The 19345-nt window shown below is 42.4% G+C and overlaps 2 protein-coding genes across 2 annotated transcripts; both read right to left on the reverse strand.

Moving 5' to 3' along the window:
• Positions 1-671: 671 nt before the first annotated feature.
• LOC310806357 (E3 ubiquitin-protein ligase RNF126-like) lies at positions 672-5948 on the reverse strand. The gene is made up of 9 exons (XM_083672413.1): positions 5762-5948; positions 4691-4746; positions 4352-4418; positions 3835-4070; positions 3579-3647; positions 3385-3454; positions 3114-3207; positions 2760-2875; positions 672-2398 (listed from the first exon to the last, which is right to left on the reverse strand). Exons 1-9 carry the CDS (start codon positions 5834-5836, stop codon positions 2249-2251), a joined length of 933 nt encoding a protein of 310 aa, XP_083528539.1. The 5' UTR covers positions 5837-5948; the 3' UTR covers positions 672-2248.
• Positions 5949-12973: 7025 nt separating this feature from the next.
• fstl3 (follistatin-like 3 (secreted glycoprotein)) lies at positions 12974-18971 on the reverse strand. The gene is made up of 5 exons (XM_083672414.1): positions 18863-18971; positions 17942-18127; positions 15161-15376; positions 14805-15032; positions 12974-14667 (listed from the first exon to the last, which is right to left on the reverse strand). The coding sequence occupies exons 1-5, from the start codon at positions 18936-18938 to the stop codon at positions 14615-14617; spliced, it is 759 nt and encodes a 252-aa protein (XP_083528540.1). The 5' UTR covers positions 18939-18971; the 3' UTR covers positions 12974-14614.
• Positions 18972-19345: the final 374 nt, after the last annotated feature.

Raw genomic sequence — 19345 nt, forward strand, 5'->3', positions numbered from 1 at the left:
AAACGCAGAACAGGAGGGCACTTAAACCCCACAGCAGCTTCATATTGACAATCATTTAACTATACTGCCACAATGAAAACCAGTCAAATCACACTATTTCAATCAACGTTGTCAAAACTGCTCTCTCTCTCTCCGCTCCACCATCGACCGAAGTTGGTCGTCCTCTATTTGCTCCCTCACGCGCTAGCGCCGGGAACCAGCACGTCCTCGCGGCGCTGGGGCGTGACTACGTCCTGTCAACATGTCTAGGGAACTCACACAGATGACAACACACTGTAGGCCTGCACGTAGCAGGCAGGAAATGTACTGACGAACATCCATTTAGGTCATTGTATAGCTCGTGTGGCAATGTGTTAGTTGCTTGTGAAGGTTTTTGAGGAAATCGCCTATCACCTCATATACGTTCATAAGGAAATACATTGTATTAGTAGTCCAACAGTATGAAGTGTAGGCTATAGGCTACTTCACAGTACAGATCAATTAGAAAAGCTAAATTACTTTCTGTGACTATGACCCCCATTCATTCAAGAGGTCACAGATCTTTGTGAAGCTGAATACTGGGTTGGATGGATGTTGTGAGGTTGAAAAATAGAGAAACTGAATTGGACACCACATGCATCACATTCTCCCATGTGGACAAGCTTGTAAATGTATTGTACAATGTAGTATCTTTACATGGCAAGTCTAATCTTGTTAATTACTTCATTGTAGTATCCCCTTAGGTAATCTTGTAGTTTGACAGTCCCACAAGGATCGTCATTTACTTCCCCTGCAAACAATAGTCATTGTGCAACTTAATGTGCCAAAACAATGCTTCGTTCTATACAGGATGTTAGAACTTAATGAATAATGTTGTTGATTAGAACTGTTGTCTCACACAACACATTTTATGAGACAAACATTTTAACAGTAACCATTCTGTATTACACTCCCACCTAGTGTGAAACCCATGAACTATACATTGAGACAAGCACACACTGTACCCAAAGGTACTGTATAATAATAACATGTTATAACATGACATTGATCTCTGAGTTCAACGTGGTTTAACGAGTGTAGATAATGTTGAAAATCATAGTGAAATTGGCCATAGGTACATTATACTATTCTATTCAGTCAACTTTAATTCAAGGCTTTACATAAACAAACTTACAAGAGAATCATTCAGTTGGATATTGAGTGGTAGCACCCAAACTTATTTATTTTCACATCAGTTCATGTTTGTTTGTTGTTGTTGTTGTTGTTGTTGTTTTTTCAGGGTTTTATACCATCTGCAAATCAATCTTTCGCTTAAGTGTTCTATTGTGAATTTTACAAAAAAACATTTATTTAACTTAGAATAAGTTATAAAACAACCAATGCACTGGCTGATTATGTAAGGTCGAATAGGAAAGGCTGAATTAGAATGTGGCTAGCAAGCAGACTACAGTGACGAATCTTCTCTGTAGTTAATAGTGATGTAGTTAATGAGTAACTTGTAACTTGATTTAGAACTCAAATCTACAAGAATCCAAGGTTAATTATTCAAAAAGCTCAAAGCCAACAGTTTTTTCTCCTCATTCTAAGAGTACCATAAAACAATGGCGCTACTGTAACGTCAGTTAGTAAGAAACTGATTGGTTGACAGTTCATTAACTTAAAAGGATTGTTTTTCAATTTGAGGGAAAAAAATCCACAGACTTAATCAAATACACATCCTATACTCAGCCTTACTCACTCCTGGAAGTTATCTTTTGAGTCCTTTAGCAGATATGGATGCTACTTTAAAAAATATATGAATATACTGTATGTACACATATTTCTCTGTTATCACTAATTACTGCGCAGCCAAAGTATTTTTAAAAATTATAAAGCCTTGCTACCTCTGGATGGAAAACAACAACAGTCTTCCCTTAGATGAAAGACACTGGCTTGTTCTGTTGTTGCATGAGGTGATCCAGAGACTGACCCTCCCTCCTAAAGTTCCTTCCTATCCTTCTCCATACATATCCTCCCAGACAGGGGGCCGAATCCAGCCTCCCACCCACCCAGGAGGACCGCCACATTCCTGAAGGCTTGAGCGGTGGGTGGGGCAGAAATACATGGATTTCATATGATGTGATTCCTGCTGGCTCCAGTGTGAGCGTGTGCTCTCCAGTTTAGGAAGCAGATACTCTCAGCTCCTATCAGCAGGGTGACAGGTGCCTACTCCTGTGATGGTGGCTGAGGAGGGAGAGTTCATGATGTGGGGTTGGGGTGGCGAATGTTATTAGGAGTTATCGGCTGAGTTCTCATTGCTGGTTGAGCTGGAGGACGGGGGTGTAGAGGAAGAGGTAAAGTTCATCCCTGATAGGCCAGGAGGATTCAAGGCTGTGTTCTGTCCACTCAAGCTTTTCCTGCACACTGGACACGTGTCATGCTGTAGAGGCAAACAGGGACACACATCGTAAGGCATCACTACGGCAGAATCTCAAAAGTCATTCCTCGATTCCTGGCATCCTCAACTCTCGCCTCCTTCTCAAAACATCGAAATCCAAGGTTCCTCCCCTCTAACGTGTTTTGAGAAGGTGGCTAGGGGAGCGAGGAGGGATGCCAGGAAAGAAAACACTTTTGAGTTTCCCCTCAACGTCATCAATTGTCTTACAGAAGCTTTGATGTCCGATTCAACTGACATTGTAAGGTCATCTTGGTTTTAGTCAGAGATTGTGTTAGAGAGTAGAAGAAAGGGAGGGTACAAAAAAGAAGGAAGCAGGATGTGAGTGGAGGTCAGCTACAGTTACCTGTTCCAGCCAGGGCACTATGCAATCATTGTGAAACAAGTGATTACATGGAAGCTGCCTAACGTTTTCTCCAGCACTGTAGTCTTCTTTACATACCGGACATTCTAGACCTGAGGCTAAAACACAGAGAACAATCTCAGTTACAAATGTCGACATGTTCTGTTTACTCCCCAGAATTTAAAATCAGTCACTGACTGATTTCCAGAGAAAATCACCTTCAGACCAGTCTGTGACGTGAGACACTTTGTGTGACCGATTTTTCCACCCTTTTGCACTTGTATATGCACTAGTGCATTGCCACTTCCCCCACATGGATTTAAAAGCTTACGATTGGTGTAAGCACGGGCTACTCACCGACATGCTCCTCTGTGATATGAACAGTTGGGAGACTCTTGATTTTATCCCTGTCTGCTGGCGGAGGCCCAGTGTTCTCAAACTGATTTAATAACTAGGAGACAAAAGAAAGTTGTCAACTAAGTTGATGGTGTGTGGATCTTGATGACCAGACTACTTCACTGTTCTAATATTTACACCCTGCAATGTTGCCATGCTGATGTTTCTACAGCTTTCTTTTTGTCTGATTAATGTTCATTAATGAGGGCTACCATAAACATGAATAACATACCTGGGTTATGATTGCATCTAGTCCGTTGGCACCCCAGGCATAATCCATAGGGTTTGAGTGAAGAACGCCCCTTTTGAGAATGACAAACAAACAGTATGAATACTATAAACATGCTAATGAACTATCCCCTCTTCAGCAAAGTTTTAACACAATGTTCATAGTGCAAATCTTGAGACCTTGCTTGTTGTACTCACCAGGGACCAACACCAATATTTGGCATCGCCGTAGGGGCGATTATCCCATTCACTAGCTGCTGAATGATTCTGCAAAAGATTGAAAATGTGGTTATGCTCTGCATGCACCAGAAAATGAGAACTGACACCTGATGTGATCCTTATTACAGAGGACATGAGTCATCGTCAAAGCTCTGAGGGAAGAGCCGGTCAGTGGGGGAGCTAGTGACAACTACATGAATCATGGAAAGTCCCCCAAGACAGTAACTGAACCTACCCCTCTAAAGTTGGGACTCCCTCATGCCTCCCTGCCTGCCTTCGGGAGCCATGGCGACCCCGAGGTTGCCGCGGGCCATATCGTTGCCGTGACGCCATTTCTCTTTCCCGCCGGTTCTCTGCCTCGCGGTTGTCCTCTGGCGCCAGCCCTCCCCCGAAGTCAAAGGTGTCATCGAACACACCCAGAGCAAACTGTCCGTAACCCGAGGGGAATGTAAACATATGCTGGTCCACATTCTGAGAGACAAGAGAACAAAGAGAGAATTATATGATAGGCTGCATGCTAGTCGCCTGCTTACAGCATGTTCAACAGAAGAATCAGGCTACGACGACTCTACGTCAAAAAGCAGGTCAAATTTCACTTCACAGAATTCTTCCAGAATGCATGAGGGCATGCTTGTTTGTTATGATAACAATATCATGGTCGCTGTGTTTCAAAATAGGCAGACCTGCCTATAGCCTGGATTGTCAACATTTAACAGGTAGTAGGGATGTGTGACTAAATGAGCTCAAAACACCTCAAACGGCTGCTGGTTCTGATCACCGCTGGAGATGGTGGAAGTGGACCCGGACCCATTTTCAGTGCTGTTCATGAGGGTGGAAAAAAAAAACCAGTTCATTTTCAAGAGTGACATTATTTCAATGTGCGCACACCTCTTTACCAGAGTGGTGTAATTAGAGGTCAAAGGTTCAGTAACTCTTGCCTCAGAGGTCAAAAGTGCAACTAGCAAAATACTGTGAGGTTGTCACCTTTAATAAGACTAACTATGACATTGCTAAAAATGTAGCCTATTTAGCATTAAACAAGTAGGTTCCGACCTTGTTAGATCCCAGTAACAAATACGTGAAATACCAACCTCTCCTCAAGCAGCTCCTCAATGAATCCTGACTCACATCGTGGGCATGTGTAATCCTGCAAACAAAAACCACACAATCATTAACCTATGTCATTCAGCAATCTGAAAAAAAATACAATATTACACAATAGACTGGGTAATCCTATTGAAATAGACAGGCTACTTAAGACAGAACATATTCAAATAAAGCCTCCAATTCTGCTGTCTAATTTGACTGTCAACACTAGCCGACTAGGAAAACCTAATTAACCTGTTTCATTGTGAGAGACAACTTTACTTTACTCTTCTATGACGGATCACTCCAGCAGCTGACTGCTATGCTGGTGTGACTTATTGAATGGCAGTCACAGCAAGGAAGAATGCACCACGCTATTGTTGCTATTACTGTACAATTTCAACACTAGATATAGCGAACATTTTACATTGGGAATCTGTCAGTAAACAACGTACCTATCCATTTTTACCCCACACTTTCTAGAGGAAGCCTCCATTGATCTACATTGTGCCTATTAGTATCTGAATAGAAACTCACACATAACTGCAACATCTAGTGTCAGTGCAGTGTGCAAGCAAGTGTGGGGATCACTGGAGATTAGATAACCCCATAGATGCGGACCTGGAATTCGGCTAGTAGTGGTCAGTGACACATAATGGACTGACCAATGTCACCCACCAAATTGAAGGTAGCTATGATGCTCACTGGTCACAAACATTATCATTGTGGAACTGCCAAGTTGATTTCATGCACTGTCTACCTACCTAATGATGGCTGACTGCAAAACGACGCAACAACAAATCAGCCAGAGTGATAGCCTGCTGTAGCCAAGTAACTTTCTTAACAAGCACATTCATTTGAGAAACACACCTCTTTTTTTACCCAACTGGACCCAACTGCGAGTAATGAATCGTTAGCAAGCTGAGGCTGGACCCAACCGCAAATATCTAGCTAGCTAGCCGTTAGCTAGCTACAAATGATATGCAGGACGCCACACACGTTCAAGATCAACAACAATTGATGCTCCGTGGTCAAATATGGGGTTTCACCCCAAGCTTCTTGACAACATTACTTACAGGGAGACGAGGGCTGATCTCGGCTGAACATCTGTGACAGAAGAACCGGTTGGGCCATGGAGGCGCTTCAGCCATCTTTGTGTTCACTGTTGAGGAGACAGAGACTGTACGGAGTAATGAAGAGGACAATAATCATTCGCTCCTTAGAATACACGAAGCGCTTGGAATTAAATGCCAGTCTTGCCTGCCTGACACCCTTGATTATGTAATATGTATCATGACAAATAATATCATTTAAGCAATTAACAATAGACTAACAATCACATGATGGTATCATGTATGTCTTATCTAGTATAATGAAGCTTGTCACTTGTCACACATGTAGCAATCAATCAGAAAATAAAGAATTTAAAATGACCACGTGTCCTCTGATTTATAACTCTTCAACATATGAGGTGGATATGTATTAGGGCAAATGGGTAAAACATTCCATATGACGTCGTATTGCTGCTTTGTGCGATGTTGCCACACGGTGGTGCCTTTGTGTCCTGCAACATTTTACACTACAGAAACACTGCATGATACAATGACAATATGAGATGGTATCCCATATTGCAGTTCAGTATGTGAAAAAAACACTCATCTTTCCACAGTATTGCACTGCAGTTAGGGGACAATTGGGAGCCTTAGTATCTCTTTGTGCAAAAGCAAAAGGGTTGAGGGCTCTGTTATCAAAAACTGTTATCAAAAACTATGGGTATATCTGGATGTTGCAGAAATTAAAAGTTGACATGCACTGCACATGTTAAATAGTGTAGCTCTACTCATCTATTATTGTTGATGCACATAAACATAACAATTTAAAAGCATGTTTAAGAACATTCTGATCAGGTGGTCCTTTACAGGGACCATGGAAATCAGAGATATGAGTTATGTAGGAGGGACAAGAATGATTGATAAGACGCAGTGGGGCTTCAAGTCTGTTTTTATTTTTAGAGAAGAAAAAGACATCTCCTTTTGATATTTCACTTTTTCTCAGGTAGCTTTAATGTTGTCTCCAGAGGGCTATAACAGTGGAGATTTACAGTTGGCGGTGGCAGGTTTGTAAGATATCACTCCAGTATGCAGGGGTATTGAGTTTACTGTGCTACCTTGAGAAATATCTCTAGCACTTGGCACCACATGTTGGGAGTAAGTAGGAGTTTCCGCCTGACTGTTCTGTAGCCAATCCCTGCTCGCCAATGTCCTGGGCTGATTTGATTTCATACTCCAGAATACAAAGACCATTATCTTTTTACAAACAGAAGGCTTTCAACCAAATATCAAGTATAAAATACAATAGAAAGGCCAAATTAGGCCTTTTGGGTTACTTTGCATATATTTTATTTTGTATGTTTCTACCATTAATACATTGCCAATATAGCTATTACAGTAGCATAAAATGCTGAAACATGCAGAGCAACAAATATATAATTACCACGCCCAGCTTTTGTGGGCCATTATGTAGTTTAGAGTGTATACAATAAAATGATACAACAGCCGTTATGCTTTCTTTGTCAGCCTGAAACATTCCACGACCAAATTGATATGATATAAAGTTGAAGAGGGGAATGTTCCATAAATAGGAGAGCACACTGTAACCATGCTGTCCAGTTAACGATGATGTTCTTCAGCCTGTGTTGTGTCTGATGATCAGTGTGGGAGCAGGAGGGACACGGCCGTCCCATGGTGCTGTGATTAGAGTGTCTGTCTGATAGCACTGAGATGGCTATGTCTGTGTGGTTGAGGTAAGCTATTGTCTCCCTGCACCCAGTGCGTCACTGCTGCAGTCCAGTGTTCATTGTTGCACTCAAATCTGGGGAGTGACTGTGGAGCAGATAAGGGTCAGAGACAGGTCAGATGTGAGCTGTTGAAAACAACCATGCAAGACTGAGCAAGTCCTGATATCATGCCGCTCATGTCACTGACACTCTGGCCGTGTGATATTGTAGTGTTGAAAGAGGAAAACAGTGCCCTGAGTCACCTGTGAAGCACTCAAAAAGATGAAATGTCATCACGTCAATGTCACGAGGGCAGTGCAATAGGCTACCAAGCCCCATTGAACTGTTAAAAACATAGGTCTGTGCCATAGGTCCCCCCCCCCTCCCCCCTCCCCATCCCTAATGGTGTGTTCAGATGGCTAGCACATGCCTCATGTGCATAGTATAGTAGGTAGGCATTGTACTAGGGGAATAGGAGGTAGGGGTTGGTGGAGGGGTGGAGGGGTGTGTGTGTGGGGGGGGGGTGTTGGTGCTAGGACGCTGTCACCCCGTAGAGTTGTTCCAGACGCTCCTGCAGGGATTGCCCTGCACAGTTCCGGTCGGCCCCCCGAGCACCCAGACACACAGCAATAACAGCAGCAGTCTGGAACTTCCTGGGCCTCTTAGTCATGCGTCACTTGTTTTCACTCCCGCCCGTCCCGTCCCGGCCCAGGTCCCACTCTCCCTCTCTCCTACACACGCTCGCTGAGGTCATGCATCACAAAAGCTGAGCATCACAGTAAAATCCCAGAAATGAGCGCCAGAACTGTAAAGGTCTCGGCAGTGGTGCTGATGGAAAGAATTGTGCTTGAAGATCGAAAAATGAGGGCGGGGGGGGGGGACAAAAAAATCTTTCAAACATAACAATTTAGAGCGGCAATTTAAGCAAACATTGAGCATTGTGGATTTTCAGCCAAACCAACACCAGTATATGACATTTTTTTCTCTTTGTCCTACTTGTACACATTGTATTTTTCCGTTGTGTTTGTGACTAGGAGCTGTGTCATAAACCCACGCAGGCCTCACTACAACAGCACTGTGGCATCACATCACTTAGCGGCTAATAAAATATCTACAGTATGTAATAGCATATGTCCACAATTAGCAGCAACAATCCAAGCTTCTTTGTCATAGGGAATGCTTTACAGTCAATCACTCTCTGCGCATATTGTATTGCAATACTTAAGAGATCTTGATGTTATCATGATGAATTGGGAGGAGCAATTTTACGACCCATTGCTTCACTAATGGATTACTCATAATGGTCAGTGCAGTCTGCATTGGGCTGACTTCAAATATCCACACCACAATACCGTAGAATGCATGACCAATACATTGCTTCATTCTTAGTGGTATGCAAATGTAGACATTGGAACGGAGCCCATGGTCTCAGACATGAGTTTGAACAGAGAGGGTGCTCCCACTGCAGTCCCAGAATCAGGTCACCATTGTGAGGACTAGTGGCTGAGGGCCATCGTGGTAGACTCAGATCCTTATCAACTGCTGGGTGGCATTAGACGCAGCAGATGTGTCAAATGGATTCTGTCAAGGCTGAGTGCAGTGAAAACAATACAATTACTACAGACCAACAACAATAAGATGGCAGAGATACTGTGTGGGGGCCGCGTGTCAGATGGTTGTTGTCGTGCCCCTACAGGGCACTGGGCTGGCTGGGGCTGATGATATCAGGGCTGAGGTAGTCTTCCAGTCTAGAACCGATCATGGTATCATGGTATCTGTTTCTAGGAGGGGAGAGAACAGTGAGAGAGAAAACGATTCCATATGGCCTATGGCCAACATGAGTTCACTGGGGGTATTTTGTTCCCTTGTGACAAGGAAGGGAATTCTTCACAGTTGCATTAGCTATCTGTGTCCTTGTGGTTAAGCTATTAAGTTGTTATAAATTGGCTCCATTATAGCGACATATGCAAATTCACTTGCATTTTTTAGACCTTTTCCCAACTGGTATTTGCTGAGTATGCACTTGTCCAAATGCTTTTCACGACGACTGTGAGCAAATACAACAAACTTTCCATAATAAATTACCAGGCATTTAGGCCCTCTCTTAAGCCAAGACATATAAAAAAGTTAATCTGCTGCTTGTGCCTGAGTTAGCCCACCTGAAAGTGTTGTGTGGTTGTTGTGGGCATGCCATGGTATGTGCTTCTGTTGGTAAGTTTTTACTTGAGACTGATTCGAAACATTCTGTTATGACACCCTACTCTTCTTAATGATGTGGCTGAGGGCCATCGTGGTAGAATCAGATCCTTATCGACTGCTGGGTGGTTCCTGTGCTCTTGGGGTTATTCAATTATCCTGTTGTCACAGTGACCAGGGGGCCACAGTGAATCTACCCTGTTCCAGGACCAAACAATCCAAGCCCCTTTTTATTCATATTACTGGGTGTAGCCAGTGGCTCTATGATACTTTTAAACACCATGCAATCTTTTTCATGACTGTAATTTCACAACATTTTCCATTGGTCCCGTGTGGACATCACATCATATGATCACATTCTCCATCCAATAGGCTTACAGCTGTCTTCAGCACTAACTCTAGACATGCATGCCAGCACCAGACCACACACAAGCAGAGTTAGCAGTCGCACTGCCCCAGTGGACAAGCACAGGAAATAAGACTTGTTCTCATTTTCGACACAGCACGCATAATTGGGGACAATTAACTTTTGCGCAACTTCCTAAATGTGTTGATATCCTGTCTACATGGCCTGATCTATTCCTCCCGGATAGACAGCATGGCCCTGAGTTACTGACAGGGTTCTTCTGGTGTTTTGTTAGGGTTAGTGCAGCAATAGATACCCTCCTGAAGATATGGATAAGAAATGTACTGTCTGTTGATTTGTTTAAAGGTGGATCTCAAGTACCAGGGCATTGAGTCAAACTGATTTATCATTGTTGAAATCAAAGGGATTTCCCCCTTACATAACCTGATGCCAGTAATAGCTGACAAGTGAATGCCAATTTCCCAATAAAATCCAACTATCCAAGTTGTCTGCACTGCTACGGATCCAACGGGGTAATCTATGGTCAGTTGTATGCGACAATATAAATCTTATAACGATAAAAGGATTTTGCATATGGTACATCCTTCGGAGACATATAATGAAATATAGTATTTTATGACCTCAGAGAAGGAAGTAAAGTTTGGGAAGTGGATATAATGGAAACATTGCTCTCGTATCTATTAGTTTCAGCTGTGCAGGGCTATATCTGTTTCAGATCAAGTGGCGTGATTCAGACAGTGGGTGGTCTTTCAAAACACTGTAGCCTGTTTTTGTCCGGCTGTCTCTACACTGAGCAAAATGTTGGCTGTAAGTTACTGGAAGTTGTCACTGGACTACAGGAAATGATGCCTGTGATGATGTTATAGACAGAAAGAATTCTGGGGGGAGGATGTGTGTATGACCTAACAGATAGATCAAACTGTTCAAAAACATTTATGTGTATATTCCATCAAGTGTCTGTTTTCAAGTACAAACATCTGACTTGGAACCTATGAGAGGAGAGGTTGATGTAATGTGCCTTCGGTTGATTTAGTTGACAGCAGTGTATTCTGGGAAACCCCACGGATATGTGCATGACACATCAGTAACGTGATTACACAGAGAGTCCCACTCCCTCCTTTCAGGAAGTAAAGGCTGTACTTAATGGCCTTCAGAACATCCCATTATGACTTGAAACAGATCTACAGAGTATGATGTGTTACAATCTCAGAGGTCTCATGCTGATCGTAATTAGAATGGCCTCATGCGTTGTAGGTACACCCTGAGGTTATACTTCCACTTTGGGTTTGGGAGGAACACAATTTCCGTTCTGACTCAGTTAGTGGTGTGATAATATACTATGTTGGATTAGTTAGCTTTTCCCAAATGTATATGACACAACATGAATTGGAGCCATGGCCCTCGAAGGTTTATTAAGGATTACAAATGTAACCTACATCAGCCTGGAATACGTCCCAAACATCTACCCATGGGATATCCCAATATGAATAGATTGTTTTTCTATTGCTGGTTATGCACATCTCAAAGTGTTTTTCCCCCAGCACTGTATCCCACAGGTTGAGTCCATTTGGGTTACAGAGAGATTGGATCAATGTGTGAGTCACGAAACAATTCTAAAGGCTTTAGATGGGTGATAGAAGGAACTAGAAGGTTTAGAACCACTCCCAAAGGCATTTTCAGTATATTTTCTCATGCATACGGTAAAAATGAAACTTTCATTGAGATGCTTAGACTGTCTAGGGTGTTTAAAGGAGATAATATTGTAAAATGTCGCTTCATATGAGAAAATGAGCTTGCAAGAATGTCTCTTCTTAGGACAAGAGCATTCTCCCAAGCAAAACCAATTCCACATGTCAACAATGAAGTCATGTCTCTGTCTCTGATGATGAGACCTGATGCGTGCGTCAGTTGCATGACCTGCCCTCTGTCATTTGATACTGTGTCATCTAATTGAAAAACAGAGAAGGGAAAAGAACACAATTTGAGTGGATAAACGTGAAAAATCAGTGAGTTTGATATAGTACACTGCCTATTAGGAAAAAACAACAACTTTTCAATGGCATTGTTATTGCCTGTTTGAGCAAACATCTAATTCCATTCCCAATGTAATAACAGGGTGCTTGGATCAGAATATAAACATCTCCCAAAGTTAAACCAGATGCTGGCACAGCCCGGGAGTGGCTCTTAGAGAAGGAAAAACAAGGGAGGTATTTCATACAGGAAAGTGAGTCAGTCTGTCAGTCAGTCAGTCAGTCAGTCAGTCAGTCAGTCAGTCAGTGCCCCTGTCCCCATCTCTCTCTGGCCTCACCATCAAACCCACCTCACCCAGAGGCAGAGGAGGCTCTACAGGGAGGGAAGAGGGGTTGCTCCTCCTCAGTTTGCTTTCATCCCCCCACCCCCCTCTCCTCTGAGGCCCTGTCAGAGGCCTGTCAGCTCCCAGGTCCATCGCACGCAAAGAGGGAGCAGCACCATAACACATGTCTACTGCTGAAGCCCATCATGCTGTCCCTCTGTGTGGCACGACCTAGGGAAGTTAACAGGCTGGTCTCCACGGTTCACGGCCATGACTACTCTGACCTCGTTTATGAAGAAAGCGATGGATACCACAGTAAGGCTTGCCTCCACTTCCCCATGAGGTGTGTAATGTCTGCTATTAATCAGTGTCAATGCTGTTTTGTGCATTTTCAGACTGACAAAAAGACATATAGTAGGCCTACATACAACAGTTACTGTATACCCTGCTGTCCAATACAGGGAGAAACAGTGCTGTTAAAGCAGCTTACTGTTTATTGTCGGTATCATTATTAGTTGATAATGGAAATAAAGTTTGCCTGCGGTAATTTTTTTCATATATACTAGTAAGACTAAATCCTTGAGTACAAGTATGAGAATAATCATATTTGCTAATATGTGCATGAAATTGCAACTGGAACTAGAAATAACAAGACCTTGTGACAAATACTATATTTAATGTTGAATTAAAATGCCAGTACAAAAATACAAAAATAAGTTGATACATTTATCATTCAAATTTCACAGTAGGTACACAGGTACATGAAATTGAGCTCTATTTACAAGGAAGAGATATATGGTTCATAACAAAGTTTAGTCAAATCAAAAAAGTCATTTAATCAATTACAATGATAGTGTTATGGGAGGCTCTGTTAATTCACATTACAATGACTTATGTCTACTGTAGCTATCTGTCCATTCGGTTCCAATGGGCAGCAGTATTTCAACGTTGATCAGATACATTCAGCTGCATTGTCAGGGGATCCGGTGAGTTCACTTTGATTAACTTGAAGTCCATTCCCAGACAAATCAAATTCTATTTCAAATTGCTTTCAATAACATTAGCTTAACAACATTACCCTATTCCATCAGTTACTCTATATTAAGATCTGTTCTAAGAAATCAAATGGCATTGTATAAACTCGTATGACCCACAAACATATGAAATAAACAAAGCTAAGGCTTCAACAGTGGAGGTATTGTAAAGGGGTTTAGATAGATAGATAGATAGATAGATAGATAGATAGATAGATAGATAGATAGATAGATAGATAGATAGATAGATAGATAGATAGATAGATACTTTATTGATCCCCGAGGGGAAATTAAGGCGTAATCAGTTTGGGGTTTAACCAAAAGCCCTCATGAAACTCCTGCCGTATGAATTAAACTGTTCATTTTAGTGATCAGCGGGTGGCCCAGAGTTTTGATTGGGGTCCAGCATAAACATGTGTTTAGATTTCCGTAGAAGTGGAGTGGGAAGAGATGACATACTGTACTGTTTTGTTTTGGCTGAGCCTCTCCCTCACCTCCAAACAGAGAGTCAACACAGACAGCGGTTGCCCTGTTTTGCTTAAAGTGAATTGAAACCACATTGTCGTGCTCAAAATGTGGTATCCAGTAACCAAACAAATGAGGTTGGTTTGCCATGATGCTGTTATGGGATAAATCAGTTCATTTGACGGAATGAAAAAAAAGCCCAATAAAAAGGAAACTCACAAAAACTCTTGAAAAAATAAAAGAATGCCAGTGACCATTATTTTAAATGTACATAAAAAAAGAAGAGGAACACAATAAATACATTTTTTCGTAACAGCTGATCTATGGATATATGGATTTGTATACAGGATAAACACATAAATAGAACAGATCCGATACCTTCTCCAATAAATAGTAGTGGTATTGTATTTACAATATACACATATCTCCCACTAATCAAAACCCACTACATATTTCCTTTCCCAAGACATATGCCTCCGTCTGTCCCCAGTTTAATAAGCAAATCATCACATTTAACATTTAACATAAACATTGCATGCATCAACAAATACAGTATGCGTTTCCTTTTGGAAGAAGACACTGTGTTGAAATACAACAACTTCCAATAGGTTCTCTCACATCAAATGTATCGTCATTCTATGTACAAGGGGTAGGGGGGGATAAGTGATGGTAAAAAAAATCAAAAAAACAAAAAACAAATAGAGGTCATCAACCAAAGCTTGAGGGGCGTCATGTAGAATAAAGCTATTTCACCAGCTCTTCAAAGGTCAAGGAAGGCTCTCAGACAGCATTGTCCCTCTAGAGTGAGTTTTCTTCACTCCCCTCCAAATCCAGCTTGTTTTTCGGAGGATCTGATGGAGAGAGACAATACAAGGACAAAAAGATCAATCACTGACCAGCATGGAAAATCAACACTATTCACTCGCCACATTAGCAAACCAGTTCTCTCTCGGTTCATCTGTTAGCAGACAACATGAAGATGCCTTACTGTGGCAGTGGCCGTAGTGGCGCACTCCTATGGAGCGGCCCAGGAAGCAGGTGGCTCTACGGAGGTGGCAGGCACTGGGGTACGTGATGTTGTCGTTGCCGCAGATGGGCTGCTCCGACGCCATGGGGATGGGGCAGGGGGCCGTGCGGCACATCACACAGTGGGCACTGTTGGTCTGGTCCGTCACACAGGTGTGGGTGCCCGGGCAGACCACATGCGAGCAGGACTCTGCACAGAAGACCGTGGAAAATACTGTTATTACTGATATATTTCGATGGAGGAACATTTGAGAATGAAACCCTATTGCATTTAGTTCTTTTTAAACCATACACCAGATTGTGTAGGTTTTGGCTTACTTTTACACTCTCCCTGGTACATAACTTCCAGGTCGGGGTGGCCCTTGCAGCGAGCCATCAGGAGGGCACACTCGTCGCGGTACGAGTTCCCGTCGCTTCCACACACGGCATGCTTCTTGCCGATGTTGGTGCAGTCAGGTGAGCACGTGCACTGAGGCCTCCCGGACTTCATATTACACACCTTCCCATGGCCGCAGTTCACCTCCTCACAAGTCTCTGCAAAACACACAAGGTGCAGACAGAGTGATTTTGTTGCTATTGCGTCGACACAAACATTTCTGTGGTCATTAGAGGACCCAACCGACACCTCACTCCCACTCTCTTGCAAAACAAGTGGATGGAGAATCGCTTTCTTGCGTCACAACACAATTCACCCTGCAAAATATTTATAATAATCACATCTTTTGTTTATGGTCATACACCAGGATGTCTAGCCTGTAGGAATGTGTGGTGTGGCTGTTTTCATAACAGTAGGATCCATCTGTGCTGCTGGTGCAGACTGGGTTAAGCCCTGCTGCCTGCCCCTGCAGACTCACACAGTGATGGAAGGGTTTGGCCCAGAGCAAGTTCAAAGGCATGTCAGTGAAGTTTACAGGCTGTGAGACGTGACAGGAGGAAACCCAGACTCAACTAACACTCCATAACGTCCACGGCTCAGTTTCCTGAACCCTTTGTAGCATTAAGACCACCTTAAGTCCGTAAGCTATACGGACAAGGAAAGATGATCTTTGTGCTGCAAAGGTTTTGGGGGAAACTCACTCCAAGTCAATAAGAAATGTCCCAGCACTGTAACCCTAAAACAACAGAGATACCACGGCCACCTCAGCATGCTACTCAGGCCCTGTTTGATCCTGATAGAGTGATGTTCAGCTCTGAATCCCTGGGATCCTGTAAAAAAAAAAAGCATTACTTTATTGCCTTTCTCTGCAAGCACTTTAATATCCTGTTATTCTCCATTTCCAGAGAGGCCGACTGCGCTACCTCTGGGTTTCTCACACGAGGATCAGATTCTTCCCCTCCTGAGGAAATGTAAGCGCTGGCAGTGCCTCTTTGCTGTTATGTTTTGGTCAGATTTACTGGCAGCGAGTTCCGATTTATATACCTTTTTCACAAACCAATGTGAGGAGAAGTGTATGCCAGCCATTGAGCGTTGGTCGCCGCCCTGGAATGCTTTTAAACAGTAGAAATCGGCAACCCACACATCAGGACTAACTGTGGGGTCCAGTCAGTGTGACTCTCTGCTATTCTAACCTATGACAGCAGACCTGCAGCTCCCTTATCCATGAAATACATAGGGGATGAAATGCATATAAATGATAGTATATTCCAGGTCTCCCGTGTATAAGAGGTATATTGACTTCAATGAGACTTCCTGGATAGATTGAATAGAATACAAATAAAAGCATACATTGTTCTGACAATGTTCCTGCTTCAAACCACCCTAAGGATCCAAATAGGGGTTGAGGTTATGAGGAACAGAGGACTGGGCATGTGGCAGACATTTCTGCTGTGGTTAACAGTCAGGAATCCATTTTTTTATTCAGGGAGTGAACAGAGGCAAACAGGCCTGCTTTCCAACTAACATTGGGAAAGAATTAATGCAGGGAGAATTAGAGGAGGAGGGGAAGGAGAAGGAGGGTTGTTGCCCACTTATCAGATTCTTTCCATTTCATTTATTTGCCCACTGCAACTTTACAGAGACAAACATGACACTCAATATCCATCCTCCATCCTTTCTATGGAGACAGAGATGTAGCTATGAGATTTAAGTTGAAATACGTATCTTATCCATTTGTGACTTTCTTTACCTTCGTCAATGTGGGTCACTTGAGCTTGTTCACATTTCTGATTTCCAAATGCTGTTCTAATGCTACTTGTTGAAATTTGGCTCATTATTGAACGTTAACCAACTTCACCATTCCAATGCAAACATGATTCATCTATCATGAGGCCTGAGTTTCTCCTATCCATGTGACCAGACCAAGAAAAACCCTGGACCCAAACCATACACTGGTTGGCAGGCATATACTGTACAAGTTGTGCATTTTTGTTCCGAATGTAGCCTAAAAGAATTCACTACTCTGGCCAGCGGTCACATGGACAAGTGTCCTCTTCAACTTCATGAAAAGAGAATATATCCTTGAGTGAACCTGAATATCTTGCTGAGGAATCCAAAAGTGGAAGCTACTCAAAACAGCTGGACAGAGTTAGATGGAACGTCTGGCATCCAGCTACATTTTAAAAAATGGGGACTCTGTAAAGAAAAACCTTCCTTGGAAATGGCCCATGGATCAAAGTAATCCACAGGTGATTCAGTTATAGCCAAAGAAGCTGCTCCTTGGAACGGTTTGGTCCAAATGCAGCCCTCTGAACCGCCTTGCCTCATTCACTCTAATGTCAAGAAATTCATCTGAGTAGAACATAGAGTGAGCCTTCAATCCAACACATCCAAAAAAGCGTTCACAGTTTTGACACGGAGGGGATAATAGAGCTCTTATGCTACCTGAAAACAGCTGTTTCTCATCTTGAGATCTGCCAGTACTTGACCGCAGGACAGACCATAATAGAAGCTAAAATAGGTCAATTTCATTTGACTGAATGTCACATTTGATGGTGGTGTCCAATTAAACCCCATAGCGTTGTCTCAAAAAATAACAGGGAGACTATCATGAATAATCAAGACATACCAGGACCTACTTCATTAGATGAGAAATCCATTAATGGTAAATCGTGTGTTTATTCAGTGCAGGTGATTAGGTGAGTTGTAGTGTGTTGCTGTACCTTTGCAGGGTTTGCAGGACACGATTCCCAGGAAGCCCAGTAGGCTGACCTCGTTGATGGGCAGACTGGTGTTGGACCAAGCCGTGTCCAGACGGCCCCCAGCACAGCATTCCTCCCTGCTGACCCCCCTCATGAGGACCATGTCACACCGCTGCTCCTGGCTCTGCTGTAGCCAGCACATCCCAGCTGCCCCACAATAAAACAAACACAACAGATTTAGATGCATTGTTCAACATAGACACACAGCTATTGAAAGAGACTATTCTGTACTCTGTTTTTGTATTTCAGTGTCTACCTACTGCAAAACAAATTGCCCATGGGTACAATATATCTACTCCATTGTGCATAATCCAACTGAACCAAACAATCATCTCACTGTTATAGAAAGGTGAAGCTGAAACAGTAGTCCCTGGTGATAGGATGTTTATAATTGTCGAGTTTTTGTTTATCGGTTTTATCTGTCATACCGAGAAGATCTTCAGCATCACGCATCCATGGCATTCTCATGTGTATTCTATACACTCACTTCTTGTTTATAAGATATTAAAATACAATGAAATAATTACATTGAAGTAAACAACACAGCTCAATTGATATTAATTATGAATTGCAAGCCATAAGTCACTGTTGCCTACTACATTGTTATTAAACTGTAATAAGGCCACGTGCACCTGTGCAATAAGTGTCATTCTCAGAACGTGCGCGTGTTTTTTCTGGAGATATTGTAGGAATCATTTTCATATTGTTTATGATATATTCGATGTATCTCTTTCATTATCTATTTTCAGTGATAAAAAAAAAACTTTATCTGAAATTATGAGAATATGTATGATTGTGAAATTGTTTTATTGCATTATATTAAAGCAAAACTTTACCAGGATATAAAATATTAGTCTTATAGTTAAAGGAAGTTGTACTCACCCATTGCAGGATATCTTCCCAAAAGTTGACACAAAGTAACAAGTGTAATACCGTAGAGACCAATCAAAAAGCCCATGATGTCTTCAAACTTGAGTCAAACTTGCAAAATGTCTCTGCAGATATTTGTTAATAATTTGAACCGATGAGTTGCGTTGAGTTCTCTCGTGAATGAATGTGCTGTAGCGTAAGTGATGCCGTTCCCCTCTATATAAATATTTAGCCCGGAGTGAATTATGCTGCTGGGTTGGGCGATGCTCTCAGCCAGTTACAATGCTGGGATGAACAGTGTTTTACGTCTGACTCAATTTCCAGAGACGGGAAATAATGTGTTCACTCACCAGTGTGGCATATAGACGTGCTGGATCTAATGGTTTTGAAACTGTTTCCCCTCAGTGATCAGGGAGCTGTCTATTATTGTTATAGTAGGGTCGCACTTTACAGTACATTTCTGAACGTTAAATTATTTTTCAATGTAGCTTACAG

The sequence above is a fragment of the Argentina silus genome (genome assembly GCF_951799395.1).
Source record: "Argentina silus genome assembly, chromosome: 6".
In the NCBI taxonomy this organism is placed as follows: Eukaryota; Metazoa; Chordata; class Actinopteri; order Argentiniformes; family Argentinidae; genus Argentina; species Argentina silus.

Bases quoted from the DNA above. Each gene is read 5' to 3' on its own strand.
- LOC310806357 (XM_083672413.1), bottom strand. From the start codon at position 5,836: ATGGCTGAAGCGCCTCCATGGCCCAACCGGTTCTTCTGTCACAGATGT. The intron at 3,648-3,834 runs GTAGGTTCAGTT...AATCTTTTGCAG, and splicing joins GGAGTCCCAACTTTAGAGGG to AATCATTCAGCAGCTAGTGA. The intron at 3,208-3,384 runs GTATGTTATTCA...TTTGTCTCCTAG, and splicing joins TAGATGCAATCATAACCCAG to TTATTAAATCAGTTTGAGAA.
- fstl3 (XM_083672414.1), bottom strand. From the start codon at position 18,938: ATGGGCTTTTTGATTGGTCTCTACGGTATTACACTTGTTACTTTGTGT. The intron at 15,377-17,941 runs GTACAGCAACAC...TGTGTTTTGCAG, and splicing joins GTCCTGCAAACCCTGCAAAG to AGACTTGTGAGGAGGTGAAC. The intron at 15,033-15,160 runs GTAAGCCAAAAC...TCTTCTGTGCAG, and splicing joins GTACCAGGGAGAGTGTAAAA to AGTCCTGCTCGCATGTGGTC.